Source organism: Heptranchias perlo, chromosome 36 (assembly GCF_035084215.1).
Source record: "Heptranchias perlo isolate sHepPer1 chromosome 36, sHepPer1.hap1, whole genome shotgun sequence".
NCBI lineage: Eukaryota > Metazoa > Chordata > Chondrichthyes > Hexanchiformes > Hexanchidae > Heptranchias > Heptranchias perlo.
Genome location: NC_090360.1, coordinates 12,890,444 through 12,912,095, shown reverse-complemented (window position 1 = coordinate 12,912,095; position 21,652 = coordinate 12,890,444). Strand labels below are relative to the sequence as shown.

Here is a 21,652-nt window from a genome sequence, read left to right as displayed (position 1 = left end):
GTCTATTTCCTCATTTCACCATAAGATGTCAAATTAATAAATTACGTATTTAGGTGGATTTTGCCCTCAAATTAGATATTTGAAATAACTGTAGCGATAACATATTAGGTAGGCATCCCTTACTCTATAAATGATGCCACAACTAACCAATCCATTCCCATTAGCCTTTTAAGAATTAAGAATTTTAATTCTTAATAAAATTAAGAATTTTTTCACTTACAAAATGGACTTTTTAAATAATACACTTGCCTGGAATTACAAACCTTAACAAAATATACAGAATCAGAGAATGTTTTTAGTTCACAGTGTCCTCAGAATTAAGAGCTGTATTCAGGTTAGATTTTGACTGTCGCTAAGGATTTCAAGCTAAACTGCACGAGTATTTTTATAAGCACACATCTCTTTCAGAAGGTAAAGACCAGCATCACAATTAGGAAAAATGTGAACCATTTAAACAATTCTAATAGTTTCACAGTATGTACCCAACCTAAAGCCACCAGTAACCAACTTTTCTACTACAAGATCCATCAAAGCAAAAGTTAAGGAAAATTAACTTCCCTCTTCTGTAAACTACCCCAGTCAGTTGGAGAAGTAACAGGATTACAGCAATTCTTTGCATAAGATAATGGACTTTTTTTTAAATGCAATAGGAATAAAATCTCAACTGTTCACATTAATTGTGCTAACTCTAATTACTATTGTAAGTAATGTTATTAAATATTTTTTAAAATTGTCTTCAGGTAATTTATTTTGACTGAACAGTAGGCATACTCTAGTGAAATGCACATCTCTTTAATACACTTCAAACAGAATACTAGACAAAAATCATCACAGAAAAACAGAAGCTACAGGCAACACTCTCAACTTCAATTTTCCAAATAATTACCGGGTTTTTTGTTCTTTATACTAAGTAACTTTAGATTTGCATCAAAAGTCATTACTGCTACTAAGTTTACAAAGTAACTTCCTATTCAGCTAAGTATGGGAAGCTGGGATCCAGAAAAAATCTTAAATCTTGTAACATTTCAAACAAATAATTTCAAAACTTAAAAATGTCTGTAAAGACCAATTCTGTCTACAATGGAGAAAAATAACTGAATCTTCCCTTTGAGCAATCAGGTGACTGTTCTAGTTTTTGAATGTTGTGATTGATCCATAGGAACAACATGCCTAAAATCTCATCTGACATTGGTCTGTGGTAATTACTGCTCATTGGTCCCTGGTGGTGATAGTCTATGTAGCAACTACTGCTCCTTATTTTGAGCACTGCAGTTGGTCCTGAAGAAAATAGGACTGAAAATTCTCATTTCAATTGGTGCAGGATAACTACTGAGAACAAGAAATGACCCAGAATAGAGCTCTGGGAAATTGCACATCAAAAGACTTCAATATGAACCTTTCCTGTTAATAAGCACTCTCTCTTTATGCAGTTTCAGTCAACGTCTGATCTTGAGGAATCAGAATTTATAGCACAGAAGGCAGCTATCTGGTCCATCATAACTGCGTCAATGCTACCTCTCCAACTGGAGCTGTACACTTGAATCCTATTTCCTTGTACCTTCCTTTTCAAATACCCAATAACCTTTAAAATGATGTTACAGTCCATGTTTTAATTGCCCTCTGTGAAAAAAATTCTTCCAACTTCCTGGTGGGCATCAATCGTACTATTATTAATTTTGCAACTGATATAAAGATGTGTGAATGGTTTGGTAATATGTGGATTGTAAATATTTTGATAAAATGTGAATAGGCTCAGAATGGCAAATGTGTTTTAATGTGGAGAAATGGTGTATTATGGATATGGATCAGGCAACTCAAGCCACATCAATGGATGGATTCCTATTAAAAACCTGAGCTTGGTTTCATAAGGCACTTCATAAAGTTTCAACTGCACTTACAGTATTGTGTCCAATTTTGGTCCCCAAATCTGGTGATGGACAGGGGATGCAGAAAAGAATAACTAGGATGATACCTAAACTTAGATCTCTGGGTTACATGAATAGGCTTAGACTATTCACTCTGGAGAAATGTAGGCTCAAGGAGATATGGTTGGTATTTTTAAAATTATGAAACGGATTGGATGTAGATTAGGATAAAATGTTCGAACAGAACTAGAGGACAATACATGGGCAGAGAGTCTGGTTACATTCCAGGAGGTATTTATTTTCTCAGATGGTTCTCATCATCTGTAGCGGCTTCTGGCCAGTACGCTACAGTCCTTCAAGAAAGAACTTGACAAGTTCCTGAGGAAGGATCGTATTAGGGGGTGGTGTGTTCAACGAGTGATGTGTCATGGCAACCAATATTTCCTGGAGTTTGCTCAACTGTCTTGTGGAATTAGGGAGAAATTTCCCAGAGGTCTTCCCTGAAAGTCGCCAAAGATTAGTTTCTCTGAAGCTAACATTGCCAGCGGCTGGGAAGAGAGGGGGGAAGAGGTTGCACCATCTAGTGGATAGGGTGAGCATTAATGAACTCGATGATCTGTTCTCACCCTTGTTTTCATACGTGCAGATATTTTTCATTTGATCTAATAATTCATCTGAGACTGCTTGTTTAGCTTACACTTGGGGATACATTCACCTTGCAATTTTCATTGCATATTCATTGCAATTTTTCCTGAACCAAATTGTTGAGCAATATTCTTCTCAATTTCTTTTAGCTCATCCCACATTCCTTTGAAGTTTGTCATTTTAAAATTACATGCTTTTTTCCTGGTCTTTAAATGGTTCTGATTGCCAGATAATCTTGGGGTTAGTCAAACTGTGGTCATTGATCCAGAGATGTTTCACTATTTGTATTTGTATGGATTGTACCCTGGTCACTAGCAAGAGCCAGATCTAAATGTGAGTTACCCTCTCCATGCTCCACAGCATCCTTCAGATATCGGGGTTGAAATCGTGCAGTTCAACATTAATAAGAACGCATCAACACATATGACATTTTTCTGTCTATTATTTTAACAAAACTGGTTGAAATAAACCTTGCTGAATACAGCAGAAAAGGGTTTTTTGTTTTTCCAAGCATATTACTGCATTCGTTACTAGAATTTCATAGCACAATTTCAACTGCACTGGGTGAAAATGCGACCTTCTACCACATTCAGTCATCCTGTTCCTGAAGCCTTGCTTCCATTAAGGAATTCCCAGTTTATATTTTACTGATTGAACTCATTATGACAACATTATTGTTTCTGCATATTTAATCTCATCATCCTTATCTTACTCAGGGGGCCTGTGGTAGTATTCTATTGTTAATTCTGTCCTCCGCTTGCTTGTTAATTCAAATCAAACTGTTTCATTTTGTGTCATCCTCAGAAATATCAACTTGCCTTTCTTAATGTCCAAATTCTCCTGAACATATAAAGCTACCCAACCTCTTTCTAATTTTTTCTATCCTCTGAAATATCCTATCCCTTGTACCTCAAGTTCATTCCCTTCTTCTAGGGCAAACTATGCTTCTGTGATTCCTATATCATAACTTCCTTCCTCAAATATCTTATTCCAATATAGCCTCAATACCCTTAGGTTTGTGAGGGTAAAACTGGCCAGCGTTCCTGCTTTTGATCCAACAACTCCTGTTGGAAGTACACACTTGAAGACATTGGGTAAGGACAGGATTTGGCATTGCTTTGATTCCCGTGCAGTTGAATAGCCTGTTAGCACTCACTTTCAAGGCTCACGCATGAATAATCAAAACTTGGGCAAGGTACCAGACGGCAACTGATACCTGTGAATCTATATCCAAACAAGAGTTCCTCTCCCGAGCTTGACAAATATTAACAGTTGTGACGTATTTGTACATTTGTTATATTTAATGTAAGGTGTTTGACCTTCAGGAGAGGAGAGAAAATTGGCAAAAAATTATGGTAATACTTTTTTTTTAATCTGGCAAAAGATGATTTTGATCCTTTAACATTTCATGTAATACAGTAACTGTTTGCCACCTACATTTTATTTTTAACTTTTAACACTAAAATGTCATTAAAATCCTGTACACTCTCCTTTCTCTAAATGTCTGCATTTATACATTATCATGTTTTTTGTGTATAAATTTGAAGGTGAAGGTGGAAGTCAACCCTCAAAGCACTGTTAGCTTTGATAAAATAGCAGACAGAAAAAAATAATTTGACTGTTTTCTGAATTCTTGTACAATTTTTTCTGCAATTCTACCCTTCCCAACCTGAAAATACTAACTCCCCTTACTGGTGTGTGGGTATGGTTATACAGGTGACAATTGCCCTGAAGGCTTGCTCAAGTACCACAATTCATATGTGAGCCCCAATAGCAAGTACCGCCAGGCTATTTTGATTGTGGAAGTTATAATACTGTCCCCACTATGTCCTCACCCAAAGTCCAAACATATGCACTTCAAGCAGCACTGGGTGGTGATGAGGAGCAGGAATCATGGACAAACTTCCCTTCCCAACTGCAGGGGTGCTGTGGGAATTTTAATGCCCTCACCATTTCTCTACCTCAGAATAGTTAATTCAACACGGCTTGCAATCGAAGCTGGATCTTCTTGGTTTGTATGGGTCTGGGACAGTATTTTTACCTTTAAGCCATCGCAGTGAAAAATATTGATAGTTGAATATATTTTACTGCTATGAATTATTGATGAAGTTAATAGTTTACAAAATGTAGTTAATCAGGCAATCTATTTCAATGTAGAAGGAAACATTTTTTAACAATTATATGTACATTCAATGGCTGTCAAATAGACCAACAAAGTCGCTATATCTGCTGGAAAATAACTTTTGCTCCTGACTTTCATCAAGTATCCAACACTTGTGCTGTGTTTGGATGAATCTTTATCACCTTAACACATCACACAACAACCATTTCAAAATTATGTTCATGCACTTCAACAAAAAGGCACAAATAGCACATTGTTGAGGTTTAATAGCTTGGGGCTGTTAAGCTGCACAACAAATTGAGGTCTATAGCTTCGTACTCATGGTTGTAAAAATCCTGCAACTTTACCAGTGATCATTTATTAGCCATCCACACTGTAAGGTTCAGAGCACAATGAGTCTAATTAGTGGTTTAATAAGTGTGTTAGTTATGCCCTGTGTGGTTCGGTGGTGTTACTGGATGCTGAATTAAAGACAACTCTCTTCTTCTGTGTTCATTAAATGGTTTAATGCCAGCAGGCAAGGAAGTCTGAACTAAAATGTAAAAAAAAACTAATAAATTGGCATCTCTTTTGAGATTTGCCCTATGGGCCAAGCATTTTTATGTCCTTAATCATTATTAAATGACTTAACATGACACTTCGAGCCAAGAGAATGATTGCACCCCTATGCATGTATGAATTACAGACAAAATGAAGGATCATGCAGTATTAGAGAGGTGCCTTTGGGAAAAGAAAATCTCTAATTCCATTTTATTATTGACATCCATTTTGCTGTTGTGAATTAAAAAAAAATTGAAGCAATAGTGTTCCATTTCTATTCAAAAAGGAAAGCTTCTCCTGAGGCACTACAATTCTTTATACATTAATCATTTCTGTTTTTGTTACTTTGTGTTTGACACTGCCACATTCCTACTTCTCTCCAATTCACATTTAGTATTCTTGTTGCATGAGGTTAACCCAAAAAATTAACTTCTTGCTCCAGAACAACAAATGGAAGTAGATTAAGGAAGTATTGTTTACCACCATAAGCTTACCTGTGGCCACAATGGTGTCGTCTTTGCCTTGTGTGAAAACTATAATACGTCGTCGCTTTTCATTCACCTTTGGCAAACCCTGTGCTTTCTTGGCAATTTCTTTAATATCTTCTGTCTGTTGGCAGCAAAACAAATAGGGCCATGTAATCATTTTATTTAAACACATTGGGAAGAATTTAGGAACTTAATCCAGTCATTGTACATTATAATGGTTAGTATAAATAACAATGGGTCATACAGATGGTGTACATTAATGTGGTAACTCTTTAATGTACTAATGAGAGTGCACACTGTTGTTTACATGCAATTCAATATTACATGAATTAATAGCTACCATTTCACTACCAATACTTTTTAAAAGTCAACTGACTTGCTTGGAGAATTTAGTGAAGCACCAAGATGCCACAGCAGTTTGTAAAATGACAGGTTGCCCAATTATCCATCGACCATGGAATACTTCGCTATATTTTAAAAAATATTTCTCTGCTCTCCTCTTCCACCTTCAAGCATCCTTTTTCAGAAGGTATTGTCTAAAATGAGAACCACTGGCCTTAAAGCACCAATATCTCCTTGGCCACAGTTCGTACCATTTTGTATCGTGCGGTGGACGCCGATTCGCTGAATTCCTTCAAGCAAGAACTGGGCCTGTTTCTGGCTGAGGTCATGATCACCTCTTACAAAAGGTAGGTACTGCAAGGAATTATCAGGGCCAGAGTGATCTCCTGGACTAGTTTCGATCACCTAGGGGGATTGGAGAGAAATTTCCCAGATGTTCCCCCCCCGCCACCCCCAAAATTGACCTGGGTTTTTAATCTGGTTTTTCGCCTCTCTCAGGACATCACGTGGCTTTGGGTGGGATGGAGAGTATAAGGTATCATAATTGTGTGGGACAGGCTGGGCGGACCAGAGGGTCTTTTCCTGTCCGTCATTGTTTGTAGGTATGAGAAATACAGGAGACTTGATTTTTTAAGGCAGGATCAATCACTCTGATGTTTTTTTTCTCTCCTACCAGAAGGAAGTACTCTCATTCCACAAAGTCTCCCCACTGTGGATGCCAAATTAAAATAATATTTGAGGGAAGATTCAAACTTGGGCCCCTTTGCTATGCTGGCAGAATTTTAAATATTTATGGTTGTTGAAATGGCCAAAACTGAAGTTGTTAAGATTTGCTATTGAGGAATGCAACCTCTGTTAAAAATATCTGCACTTTTACATTACCTTCAGAAATCACCCCAGCAATTTAATCATTTATTCTATTGTGCTTGCTGTTTTGAGCAGTAGTGCAAAAAACTGTGCAAGTAACAAATGTGATGTATGGGTCAATAATAATACTATCAAACAATTTCAGTCATAATTTCTTTTAGTGTGACCTTGAATTAGAGTTATGTGCTTATATATATTTTTATGAGCTAATTTTCAGTAGACAAGCATCATAGTTATCTGATATTAAAAGACAAGTGTCCTCTGCTCTGTTTCCCCTGAAGTTAATCACTCCAGACAATTGTTTTTTAACACTATATTAACAGCAACATCTGTACATTTGCTTGGAATTGCATTTAATTGCAAGGCTACAGATCTAAATAGTACATGTCAGGGAGGAAGAAAGAGTTGACATTTTAGGTCTCATGCTGTAATGCATAACCCCAAATTTTTCAACCCCTTACATATGGCAAGAGTAAAAATGTGCTAAACACACGACTCCTTTACTGCAACATTCAATAACGTAACACACATTAGACAGAGAAACCACATAAACACGCTTTTCTTTACGTATGATTCCCAAAGGCAACCTTACAGAGAGGGACCATTGTATAATAAAGTTATAAAAAATTTCCCAGACACACATGTTCATAATTAGGGTAACATATACCAGGAAGGTGACTGGAAGTGGCATTTTATTTAAAATGTGAACCTGTGCATAAACAGCATGACTTCAGTTTTTAAAAAGATGAAAATATGATAGTTGAATACACTTCAGACGTGATATTTTTTGGACCGTAGTTTCACATTACAAGCCTACAATCAGTGCCCGTCTGTGATCCTGTTCTGTTAATGGGATATTTCTGCAGTTATGGTACACTGTTAAATTATTTCCAGTCCTTTGCTCAATCATGAGAAGCAGCAATTTATCACAGGGCCAGCAATAATTTTATTGCTTATCTTACATTCAGCCTCAAGCAAATCAAATTCATTGCCGCATATGTTTTGTTACCTGTGGTTGAATGTACCACTGATCAGGGCATTATGCAGACTAACGCTCAAAATAAGCGTCAACCATAATTCACACTACTGAATGATTTCATCCTAAATATCCATCAAAAAGGCATCTGTCTCACTTTACAACACTGTGCCTTGAAAATTCTTTTGTGTATTCTTAGAGAACCACTCTCAGCCTTTCAGGCTTCTATCAAGTAGCAAGTGAGTCATTAGTATTAAATTTCTTCCGCTGTAGACTGCAAATTGCTCAGCCTGCAAAAGAACCTTCACACAATTAAGTGGAAGACGTTGCTATTTAATAGTTAAAATGACAGATACCTTATCTGCAAATGAAGCCTTAACCAGTGCCCAACCTCTTAACTTCCCAAGAGCCTTTTCAAAATTCAATGAATAACATCTGTAAGAGATGTTGGGTGCAGGCCTAGCACAGTGCGTCATACATCATGCTGGCAGAACAAAGAAACCAGGATGACTGCCAGGTAACCATAGTAACAACTGCAAGGACTGGAGAGTATAATAGCACATCAATCACTGTCCAAAGAACTTCATTATCAGCAAAATCCTTTAGGATCTGTTTAGTGTGCAATTGAGGGTCAACTCACCTCAAAGCCTTGCTCTCTAGCGAAAGTGGCAGCCTCCTGCAAAAGAAATGAGCAGTTAATTATAAAGTGCTGTCAAGACTGGTGAAAATAACATCACAATATAGGTATACTGAGGCACTATTTACTGAAGCCAATTAATTTAACAAGTGCTCCACTGCACAGATACAGTAAAGGTTCATTTCTCTTGCTTTAAATATTCAATGTCTTCACAAAAACTGTTGAAAAAGTAGTAAAATACTGGATTACATTATGAAAACAGAACATGATTTTTTCCAAAAAGCACAGTTCCCTTAGGCTATACTGACTGGTATATAAGCTTGACCAGGTTAGCATATGTCAATGTTTACACAAAGACTCAATTGGGTATAATGTTGAAGCCATGATTGAGGTTAGCTGTTCTGACAACTAATTCCCAACACAATCCCCTTTTGTAATTCCTGTGTTTTGGTGGCTGTGGAATGCTGTGAAACAAGGATCAGGGCTTTTGCTCTTGAAATAAGAGAAAAATACTGCTGTGAAGTATCACTACAAAATCTAAAACTTAATTCAAACAAAAAAGCAAACTGAAGTTCTGTCTTGAGATATTTAGAAGATTTAAATAATGTTGTCACACATTAGGGGGTAGAAAGATGTGGATGTGGTGCTAAGGTAGGAAGAGGATGAAATGGTCTGTGTGGCTTGTGAACAAGACCCTAAATGAAAGTGTGAGCAAAAATAGCCATTTTGTTGACCTCTCATTCAATCTATCAAGTTTAAATAATCTGAGCAAACAAAAACTGGGCCATTATGCAAGTGCATTTGCTTTCAATAAATGGTAATATTATTAAACAAGACATGTCTTGTAGCTTCCCTTGCGGCTCGGTTGAGTTAGGTGATTTCGGTGGGACAGTTGTACCGGCACAACAATTGGCCTCAGTGACCCTGGGTTAGGAAAAAAGAGAAATAGGACTGGTTTTGGTCAGTATCCAGTAACTTGCTGAAAGTGCATGTGTGTAGTCAATGGGTGCACATGGGATTGGATTTAGCCGTGATGCCTGTAGCAGTTGACGAGCTTGCAGAGCATACATGTGGATAATTGCTATTTGGGTCAGGTGCTCGTTGGTGACCAGTGCAGTTGTACCTCAGCATGGATTTAATACCTTCAGCAGAGGAGTGGAGGAGATTAAATTATTAGCAAAGGGAGTAAAACATTTTTAAAAACATTGCACCTCACTTGGAACCGTGCTATGCAATGCACAACACAATGACTATTAAGTGAAACTATAGGTTTTATTCATTTCTATATGAATAATTTCAACGGCCAGATAGGGCCATCAGAATAATTTAAATAACTCAGCCACGCAAGAACAGAACCCAAAACTATCTATTCGCAACAACATAAATGCTGTCCAAAGGGCACCTCAAACATAGCTTTCACACATCAAAATACTGGACAGTGATGATGATCTGCTGATAGTGGGGATGTGCTTATGTACAAATGATGCAAGGTAGGGTCATTTGTACCAGTGATTATCACTGTGACAAACACCAAGTGCACAAGAACAGTTTTTCTGTTGATAGCAAGAAGCAAAATAAAGAATCAAGGACAGGAACCTAGATTACAAGATAGAACAACCCATCCCCACCAAAACAAAGATTGCTGCATGTCATACATGAACTTGAAGACAATTGTATTCCGCAAAAGAAACCAGCACTTTCTCTGAAAATTTTATTGCTCAAGTTATGTTGCCTCGGGCTTGTTTCCTGCCTCATTTCCAGAGCTTCGATCCTTGTCCTGGGTATTGGTCACCATGATTTTCATGCCACTGTCTATGATACAATTGGAGATTTTGCAGAAAGATAGTTAAGTGCAGTACGTATGTGTTGTGTTTTTTTTGGATTGGTTACTTTTTAAGTGAACATGAAATTTGAGCCAATTAACACGCTTTGTGACCTTTGGGACGCATTAGGCATTTTCCCATGTGCCAGATGCAAAGCTTTCAACTATATAGATTTCAATTTGATTATTTTTTGAGCACATGCCCTTAACTCTCCAAATTAGTAATGAATATTTATCACTCATCTAATTTTTACCAATTATTTAAATAGTTCAATTGTAGTATTCTGTTATTTATGGATTCAAATACATACAAAGCAGTTTAACACTGATTTGGTGGTACAACAGATGAGAATATTGTTCCAATCACTGCTGGAACCCGGATTTGAATTTACCCAGGCTAATAGGCAGAAAGCCTCCCCTCTTTGTTGGCAGTTAAATATCCGAAATAAGTTTGAGCATACAAGGAGCGGGCAAAACACTTTGATTGTAGGTTGAGCAGTCTCACATATTGGCACTACATTGGCATCCTCACTCAGAGACTGCGGCAACAGATGGGAAATGAAAAAATGTCACACTGGTATCACAGGGCTGCCCTTCTCAGACTGGGGTTGAAGCACATTTTGGGGGCAGATTACAGGGAGCTTTAGTTTGCATCTGGCAATGCTACAAATTATCTGGAACAGTGATGTCAATACTAGGCAATGAAAGTAGCACTGACTTCTTTTGCTCAGCTCAATTTTTGTGTGAATTTACAAAAAAAATTCACAAAAAAGTAGACCAAAAAAGGTCAAGTAATGAGGTTGCAAGTACACTAAAAAGTCACATGCATCGTAAATTGCGATAGTTGGCAACACTGGAAATTGTCTTAAAAATTTCCAGAGATTTCTGGCTTATAAAAAGCTTGATTTACATCAAAACTGTATATGAAAATTGAAGCCAAATTTCTGTGGAAGGTTTAATATGCCTCTTCTAAAGCCAAACGAAGTTACAGTGGCCTAATTGATCCCAGAATGCACGGTACCAAGGAAAAGAAATTGCTCATGTAATAAGGTATTTACTGTTGTTAAAGACAACAATCGTTATGTTATCACTGCCAGACCTGAAAGCTATATTAAGCATTATTTTTGCTGAGGATGCTACTGTGCCAGAGGTTACCAATACAAATACTATAAGAACATAAGAACTTAAGAAACAGGTGCAGGCATAGGCCATACGGCCCCTTGAGCCTGCTCCGCCATTCAATAAGATCATGGCTGATCTTCGACCTCAACTTCCCGCCCAATCCCCATATCCCTTGATTCCCCTAGAGTCCAAAAATCTATGGATCTCAGACTTGAATATACTCAACGACTGAGCATCCACAGCCCTCTGGGGTAGAGAATTCCAAATATTCATGACCTTCTGATCTCAGTCCTCCTCATCTCAGTCCTCAATGTCCGACCCCTTATCCTGAGACTATGTCCCCTAGTTCTAGACTCTCCAGCCAGGGGAAACATCCTCCCAGCATCTATCCTGTCAAGCCCTCTCAGAATCTTATATGTTTCAATGAGATCACCTCTCATTCTTCTAAACTCCAGAGAGTATGGGCCCATTCAACTCAATCTTTCCTCATAGGACAATCCTCTCATCCCAGGAATCAATCTAGCGAACCTTCGTTGCACCACCTCTAAGGCAAGCATATCCTTCCTTAGGTAAGGAGACCAAAATTGCACACAGTACTCTAGGTGTGGTCTCACCAAAGCCCTGTACAATTGCAGCAAGACTTCCTTACTCTTCTAATACAACCCCCTTGCAATAAAGGCCAACATACCATTTGCCTTCCTAATTGTTTGCTGTACCTGCATGTTAACTTTGTGTTTCTTGTACAAGGACACCCAAAATCTCTCTGAACACCAACATTTAATAGTTTCTCACCATTTAAAAAATATTATGTTTTTCTATTTTTCCTACCAAAGTGAATAACCTCAAATTTCTCCATTATACTCCATCTGCCACCTTCTTGCCCAATCATTGCAGACTCTTTGCGTCCTCCTCACAGCTTACTTTCCCACCTAGCTTTGTATCGTCAGCAAACTTGGATACATATTGGATAATTCAAGAAAACTAAATGCAACCAAATTTCTTTAATTCCTGAACTACTTGAACATGTATGTGGCTTATTGATCAGATGGATTAAAACCTAAACACCCAAGGCGACAGCTCTAAATTTGCAACACGAGTGACAGCAGTATAATGCAGGGCTAAAGCCCTACTTTACCGGATAGAAAGACGGAGAAAGATTGTGCTTACTGGACAGAATACTCTTGCTTCATTATGATGTTGATAAACACATGATGGCACATGATTGTCTCTTTTTAAAAAAAATCAATATTGTACTTTCTACTCAATCCTTGTAACTGCAACCCATACGCTTTACATAATTAAACTAAGTTTAGTGTAATGGAGATGCAGTACAAAGATTGAGTGAAAAATAAAAATCTAAAATTAAGTCTTGCTTTATGGAAAATTTTCAAAAGTGAGTTCGAGGGGTTGAATGGCCTGCTCCTGTTCCTAATGTTCCTATAAACCTGTGAGCAGATTGCCTGTAGCTATTTCAGCCAAAAACAATACCTTATCCTTAAAAAGCTATACGATGTTCAATTAGATTCACGATGCATCTATCAACACCCACTATTCTATATTTAACAACACTGTTTGGTTGATCTATTGGCTGAACATCGTACATTCAAACTTGATAAGTCTGAATGGCTTCATCAAAAACATGCTCCCACAAGTTATTTGGTGTCAACTAGTCACCCCTGCACTTGGTCAGTGAGGTCCAAGAAATCGCCATTACTTCTTCATTTATGCCTGGAAGGTCTTTGAAGTGCACTTAAGGCTTCGTCTAAAGTTGCAACCCAGCAATTGGAAAACCCAAACTGCAGCCTCAGCTCCTACTTATTCTTACAACCCTTAAGCTTATACCTTACTAAATAAACTTCCATTAGTTTTTACCAAGTCCATTGGTCAACACATCATTTACTGCTTTAATGTTGGCATTAGGCTTATTCGGTATTCTTCACAAGAAAAATCACACTAATATTATGTGATGCTCTCATTCATCATCATCTGAAATTCTTCCCACCAATATTCGCAGACCTGTAACCACCAGTACATCATTCTAGTGTTGTAAAGCTGAACATGTTTTCTTCAGATGCAACCAAAGATTGAAAACAAAATCAAAAATTGTCATTTATGTCAAGTGAATGTTCTTCACAATTCAAGTGGGTATAGTGTGAAATTTCACACACCCACCATTACACTTTACTGAAATCCTACTGAAGGCACAAGAGTCTATTTTACATATCCACTACGATATTGGGAACTAAATCCTTCTCATCTCAAATCTTGCTTGAGGTTTGTTAATATCTTAAAAATGCTGTTTCCATGTTTTGTACTACACATTGGAGTAATGAATTATTTAAGCAGAAGAATATTTTCCATGTATTTTGGTAATTCTAGAATTTTAAATAATCTGAAGCGAGCATTATCATATCCCTGAGAAATTCACCTAAATATCTTCTTCCTCAATGTCAGGTTATTCAATTCAACTGCACAGAAAAACAAAGTGCAGTCTTGCATGATGAAGGCTAACAATGATGTCAATGATGTGTTGTAAAGATGTGAAGTGCAAGGACATGCAACTATTTGAAGGCAATTCCAAACATTATTTGGTGTATATCATTACTGAATCACAATGGTGCCTGTTTGATGAATACACTTCAAATTATTTTAGCAACCTGTGACTGTTCTGGACAAAAATTACAGCTATAAAGTACACTTTGAGTCATTGCTGAATTTATCATTCTCTCAATGTCATTTTGAACAATTCCATTTGTTTCAATTAATCTGGTGATTTACTTACTTTACCAATGCTCCTGTATTGCACATCTATTCATTGCAATGAATAGGCCAAGTATACTATACAGCCAGCATCGTTGTGAATGGTTTCAAATTTGTAACAACATAAATTGTACAAAGTAATTTGAGTGCAAATTGCACTTCAGCACAATCACCTCCAGGAGGTAGTCTCAATTTGCTTTGACTTCACGCCTGCTACAGTAGAATTACAGCTCAGAAGCAGTCAGTTGGACTGCCTGGAAACTTTGGGATTTCATTTATCAATATTAACAGAGGTAATGGGACAGTTGGCTCTGTCAACATTAAAACTGAATTGGTATTCAGTTGTCAGTGAATGGAACTCAAGACGTGCAGGATAACTATTGGTTCACAGGCTCCCATGTTTTTAAAGAAGAAAATAACACTCGCTAGGGATTTCTTTGATTTCTTTTTAAGAAACATCAATTTTCTTGCCAACATGTTAACCTTGGGGTTGGTGTTTCTCCCTACTAAGCTGATGCTCTTTGCATTGTAGCCACTCCAAGACATGTGGGGATACTCACGATAACCACCATCAACAGAGTGGCAACGAGGGGGAAGACACCTGACGAAGGATTTTATTGTTTTTTTTTTAAACTGGGAGTTGGTTTTGGGCAGACGAGCATCAAACAGCCCTCCCCCTCTGACAGCATCAATTTGAGGCCCAGGATATATTAATTCACCGGCCTCACTTACATGCCGCTGTCCACCTGGAATGGGCGGAAAGAGGAGGCTGGCTGGTTAAAATTGTGCGGCCTGGAGGTTGTCTGCCAGTTGGAAGGTTACTGGTGGGGACTGGATTTCAGTGGGGTCTTGCGGTTGAGCCCAGAAGACGACTCCTGGCCCCACAAAGGAGTTTAATACTCATCTCTTCAGTCTTCAAAGCAGCTTTCACTACCTTGCTCAGACCATGGTTATAAGGTCATTAGGGTCCTGTTGACATAACAGGAAGTGCAGAAAGGTGTGCTGATGGCCACTGAAGACACACTCGGGCTTAGCTGTATTCTCTTCAAATATGCTAACCGTCAAGTTTCACACATGAACAATTAATGAGGCACCAGAAGGTAACTGGCACCTGTGCGACCATACCTCATAGAAGAGTCATTGGGCCAGAATTTACTGTAGCCAGCGAACAAACGACAACTGAAGTTTGTTAGACTTGCCCATGCCTGTTTAATTTCCACGAGCTTTTGCACAGCAAGTTGTTGTAAGTGGGAGATGGAAACAGTGGCTACCCTCTAAAGGGCATCTGGAATCTGTGCGAACAGGGCAAGCAACTGTGCATCTCCTTAACCAATCAGAATTAAAGGATTTAGGATTGCACAGCGCAGGTTCTGAACCAGGAAGTGTAAGTTAGAATAGTGAGTTTAATGTCAAATCAGGTAGAGAAAGTGAAATAAAGAAAGGGAAAGAAAGATTGGATTACGAGAGAGAAATAAAAAGACAAAAAGAAAATTTTTTTAAAAACTAATTAACATTTTAAAAAAAAATCTCCAACAACAGTTAAAAGCTGAAGGACTGACACTCCAGGGTCGAAAAAGTTAATTTTCAGTGCCAGAGAGGATGCTTGGCAGTAATTAAAACTTATTACGCTGTTAAAAAAGATACTTAGGCTGAAATGGACAAGCACTAACTTTCTGAGGAGTTTAGTTCATATCTACCATGCAAGTAAAGGAACTTCACACCGTTCAATGCATTTGAATGGTGAGTCAGACAGCGAGATGCCATTTTCGCGAAGCTAACAGTGGAGCGGCGCGTCTTGGATAGCAACTTCTGGATTTTTGGGTATAGCCGCACATCTGCCCTCACCTGAATTTGCTGGACAATTTGAGCATAAATAACGACGAACGCCATTACCCTCACCATTACATGACAGTAAATTCTGGCCAATAAGCTTGAGGTGAGGAGGTAAGAACATTAAAAACAAGGAGTAATTTTGTCACACTACTGTCTCAAATGAACAATCTTTCACTAGCCATATTAAATTTGATACTCTGGATGAACCTATCCTTAAATCCAAGAGCTCCCTGTTTGCAATAATCGATTTTCCTTCCTGATGGATCTCTTATTAAGTACATAGTCGAGTCAAATGATGACTCACACTCTAGATTATTAATCACTGCAGGAATCCTTGTACAAGATCAAGTCATGTCAAGAAAACCCATTTGCAAATGGTATATTTATGATTTAGACCGCAAGTAACTAAATAAACAGGAAACACTTTTGTTATTCCCTGAATGTAATACAGTAATGGGCTATTCATCATTCCCCATACCAAGTTTTAGTCAATCACAAATGCTAGCAACTATTTTGATCAACCCATAAGCTCCCTTGAATCCCTGATATCAAGCAGTTTTATGTTTTTAAAACACGGTGAACCTTTAATGTTGGCCTTGGTTATCAAGATAGGCTAAAAGAACTGGGACTCTACACAATGGAGAAGTGTAGACTTAGGGGTGATCTGATCGAGGTTTATAAGATGATGAAGGCAATAGATAGTGTTCGAGATGACAGTTTGTTCCAATTAAATAGATTAGGGAGGATCAGAGGTCACAATTTTAAGTTGTATAAGGCCAGATCTAGGTTAGATGTGAGGAGGTGGCTCTTTCCCCAGAGAACGCCGACTTGCTGAATTCCTTCAAGCGAGAGTTGGACCTGTTTCAGGCTGGGGCGGAAATCACCTCATACAAAAGGTAGGTACTGCACAGAATTATCAGGGCCAGAGTAATCTCCTGGTCTAGTTTCGATCGCCGAGGGAGGTTGGAGAGGAATTTCCCAGGTTCCCACCCCCCCGCCACAAATTGGCCTTGGCTTTTATCTGGTTTTTTACCTCTCCCAGGACATCACATGGTTGTGGGTGAGGTGCAGAGAATATATATATTGTGATAAACAAGATATCACAATTGTGTGGGACAGGCTGAATGGACCAGAGGATCTTTTCCTGTCCATCATTGTTCGTATGTTTGTACATTGTTCTCATACACCTCCCAATAGACAGCTTAAGAGTACCAACTGAAAGAGACTGGGAGCACATCACCGGTCTGGTCTCCTGGGTATGGAATGGTTTAAGGGTTCACTGACATTAGGGATATGCAAGTATATGGGCTTGATATTAGGAGGGAGGCGGGTTGGCAGCAGTGGGGGGGGGGGGCGTCGACTGGGAGCATGGGTAACGCGCCCAATGAATTTGGGGTGCTCCGCATGCGATCACAGCCTAATTGAAGGCACTTACCTTGGCTTCCGGGTTTCGCGCTGGAAAGCTGCGCAGTGGGCGGAGTGCGCACCCACATGATAGGCTGTCAGCTGGAGGAGCCCTATTTAAAGGGGCAGTCCTCCACTGACTGATGCTGCAGAAAGGAGCCAAAATTACAGCATGGAGCAGCCCAGGGGGAAGGCTGCTCCCAGGTTTAATGATGCCTCACTCCAGATCCTACTGGATGGGGTGAGGAGGAGAGGGCGGACAGAGATCTTTTCCCCGGCGGACGGGAGGAAGTGGCCTGCCTCTGCCACCAAGAAGGCCTGGTTCGAGGTGGCAGAGGAGGTCACCAGCACCACCAACATATCATGTACCTGCATACACTGCAGGAGGCGCTTCAATTACCTAAGTAGGTCAGCCGAAGTGAGCACGCTTACTCATTCCCCTACACTCCGTCTGCCACATCACCGCCCCCACCCCACATCTCCTTCTGCACTGCCAACACTACTCTATCACATCACTCCTCACACCCACTCAAAGCTCATCCTCATCTTACCTGCACTTACTCACCTCGCCAGTACTCATCCCACCACTACCACTCAACCCAATCCTCATGGCTCTGTCTCATACTCACCCTCTCATGCATCTCTTTCACGGTCAGCCTCACCCAACCTGCCACTACCTGTGCTGCAGCCACAGGGCATGCATCACATATGTGTAGTAGGAAGCGTAAGGCAAATGTTTCATGAGCATGAAGGGGATGCACAACGGTGTTTGAGGGTTTGTCATGGTTTATACTTATATTTGATTTCTGATCAATTCACATTACATATTATATTGTCACCACTACTGCCACGTCTTTGCAAATTTTATCTGGTAAGTGCAATAATGCCCTTTCCTGAGGATCACCATGAAGACCCACAACTGATGCCACCCATTGTGTCACTGCAGAGTGGGTGTAGGTGTATTTGCAGGGCTCTTTTGTGCAGACGACTGAGAGACGTCGGCGATGTCCCTGGTGGCACCCTGGAAGGATGCGGAGGAGAAGTTGTTGAGGGCAGTGGTGACTTTGAAAGCGACAGGTAAGAAGATGGTGCTCGGGCCAGCCAGGAGCAGCTCGGCATGAAGGAGGCTGCAGATGTCCACGACTACATGTCGAGTGACTCTGAGCCTCCGTGTGCACTGCTGCTCACAGAGGTCCAGGAAGCTGAGCCTCGGTCTGTAGACCCCGTGGCGAGGGTAGTGCCTTCTGTGATGCATCTCTCTCTGCGGTTGCCCTCCCTCCTGCTGTGCAGGTGGATGTGTCACAGCACCGTGTTGTGCAGCTCCACGTGTCAAAGGTGGACGGCGTGGCTGGTGATACTGTTCGTCCTCCGAGGAGGTCATGACTGCAGCTTTGGCGGCCCCCAACCCGAAGATGTATGTTCGAGGGGGTCCGCAAGGTAGGTAAATGTGTCTGCACACCGGGGTTGAGGTTCCAAGTTGGTGAATTTTATTGTTCTGGGGAGGGTGGTGGAGGCCAAACTTTGTCCAAAGTGACAGAGTGGCCTCCTGCAATGAGTGAGGGTCTCCCCGCACCCCACCTGTCAAATGGACCTTTGCAGCTGCCACAGGCTGGTGACTGCAACACGTCCATTTAAGCTGGGAGTGTTTCCCCCAATAGGGGAAACACGCTCAGTTGAGATGAAAATCCCACCCCTCCTAAAATATCCTACAAATCAGGTCTGCTAACGACCTGAACTATCACATTAATTGCCTTAAGTGGGATCCCGACGGCTTTAATTGCCGGTGGGAGTCCCGCATGCAGGGGCTGCGCGCGCATTTAAGCACGTCACTGGGGAACCCAGAAATGGGCGGGTTGGAGCCGGGCTCCGGACCCGCGCCGGGAATCCCCAATTTTCGGAGCCCCCCCGCCACGAACCCACCAGCTCGGACGTCCAAAAATCGAGCCCTGTGTGTCTCACAAGAGGGCTGTTACAAAAATTCAGGCATATGGTAGAAGAAGAAATATAGCAACATGGATAGAAATTTGGTTGATGGACGGGAAACACTGTCAAGGTAAATGGGTGTTACTCAGATTGGAGAAGGGCTGGAAATGGTGAACCCTCGGGGCCAGTGCTGGCACATTGTTCTCGGCACATATAGATTCGCACAATCTTGAAATTTTCTAGATGACACAAAGTAAAGGGTTTGGCAAACAACAAGGAGAACTTTAAAAGACTTCAGGAAAACACACACAGATTATTAGTGTAATGGGCAGATAGGTGGCAAATGCAATTTAGCGTGGATATGTTTAAGATAATACATTTTGTGGATGAACAGAAAAACCTAAGGGATTCAAATACATAATTCTCAAAATTGCGAGCACAGGTAGATGAAGCCATAAAAAAAGACTGACGCTATTTTGGGTTTTAAAAATAGGGACAGAGTACAAGTGTAAAGAAGTAATTATAAATTTGTACAAAACAGTACTCTAACTGGCCGAGCCAATATATGCAGTTTTGGTCGCCCAACTGTAGAAAGGGCTACAAAGCCATAGAGAATGTGCAGCATGGATAGACAAGGATGATGCCAGGTTGGGAAACGATAGTTATGAGGAAAGGTTTGAGATACTGGAACTGTTTCCACTGGAACAGAGAAGGCTAAGCAGAGATGAGAGGTTTTCAAAATTATGAAGGGTATTAATAGAGAATAGGGTAAGACTATTTCCCCTGATTGGGGAGTCAGTGACAAAGAGTCATCCTTTTAACATTGTCACTACGAGAGTGGTTAATAGAAACTTCTTTCTACTGCAGGTTGTTGGAGCACGGAAAGCTTTGCCATAAAGAGCGGCTGAGGCAGAGACCATTGCATCTTTTAAAGGAAAATTGAATAAATATTTGAAGCAGAGGAAGATAAAGGGCTATGGAGAAAGAGTGGGCCAGTGGGATTAGTTTTGAATTGCTCTTGCAAAGAACCGGCACAGACACGGTGTACTGCACATCCTTCTTCTGTGCTATAAACTTCTATGCTTCTATGACTCAGGCAGTTTAATATTGGACTCCTAAAGAATAAAATAGATCCTAGAATTAACAGTTTAAGCATGGAACATTAAAGGAAAACCCAGCCGGTATATTTTAAATATGTAATCAGAGTCCAGGTTCTATACTTCAATTACTTCAAAATGCACTGAAATGATTCAAAGAAAATTCACTGCGCCTGTCACTGAACAGTTCCGCTCTGTATGAAATTGGTAAAGAAAGCATGACTGTCTTTTGTCATGTAACGAGTGCTGACTTTCCAATTAACCTGCACTAACTATTGTGTAAAATCCACTACATTTATTTTAAAAAAAACAAACCGTCTCATTTCCAAAGAGGATATCAACGTAGGGGATGACTTTCATCAGGTCCTCCTTAAAAAACTGCGAGATGAATGGGGCAGATAGATTCAAGCCCAAGATCTTATTGCTTTCAGAGACATGAGTTGCCACTTTCAGAATGGATTCTGGTGATACTGTAATAAAGAATCCCTAGAAGAGAACAAAAGATGGACAATCTTACTGGCTGTAGTAGAACACATTTGAAACAACAGAACTTTTGTGCAAGAAACTATAATAAACCCAACACTTAGCATCAGACAGTTTATTAATTGGCTGTGTCCCAATAACTTCATTTTAACACTCTAGTTTTGATATTAACACAAAGAACATGCTAATACGAAAGCAATATATTCAGGACAGTCTCAAGTACAGTAACATATACTCTATATTTTTCATAGCAATTCTTAAATATTGTATTCACCAAAAATACAGTTAAGGGACAATTCAGTGAATTATTTATCCTGATAATTAAAATCAGTAATGGCTTAAATTTTAAAAAGCTGATGGTAATAAGAATGCACTTTACATATGCTTTTGAAAGACGTACACTATATTTACAATACAGCTACAACACAAATGCACACTTTCGCTCTAGCTGTGTGTTACACTGCAGGTATCGTTTGGATGGTACCTGCACTGAGAGCTATGTGAACAGGCAGCACAAATTATGTTGCCTTCTCCACACCAGACAGAGGAAAGAAGAGCTCTGTACAGGCATACTTTGTGTCTGAATGCCAGAGAATTTCTTTCTGTCAATACACAGCAACTGTTGTGAAGCTGGAGATGCACTGACATGTACTGAAGCCAAATCCTAAACTTTGGTTCCAGGTATCATGAACATTTTGCTTTGTTGCAAAACCAGGAATGCGCAAT

The 21,652-nt window shown here is 39.8% G+C and overlaps 1 protein-coding gene across 3 annotated transcripts in view; it reads right to left on the bottom strand.

The window, feature by feature from the left end:
- Positions 1-21,652, bottom strand: part of LOC137304093 (adenosine kinase-like) — a 215,844-nt gene that overhangs the window by 20,994 nt on the left and 173,198 nt on the right. For all 3 annotated transcript variants that reach the window (XM_067972565.1, XM_067972566.1, XM_067972567.1), the window contains exons 7-9: positions 20,759-20,929; positions 8,486-8,521; positions 5,667-5,781 (exon numbers count right to left, since the gene is read on the bottom strand). In XM_067972565.1, the coding sequence (XP_067828666.1) occupies positions 5,667-5,781; positions 8,486-8,521; positions 20,759-20,929 (322 nt within the window). The remainder of the gene's footprint in view (positions 1-5,666; positions 5,782-8,485; positions 8,522-20,758; positions 20,930-21,652) is intronic.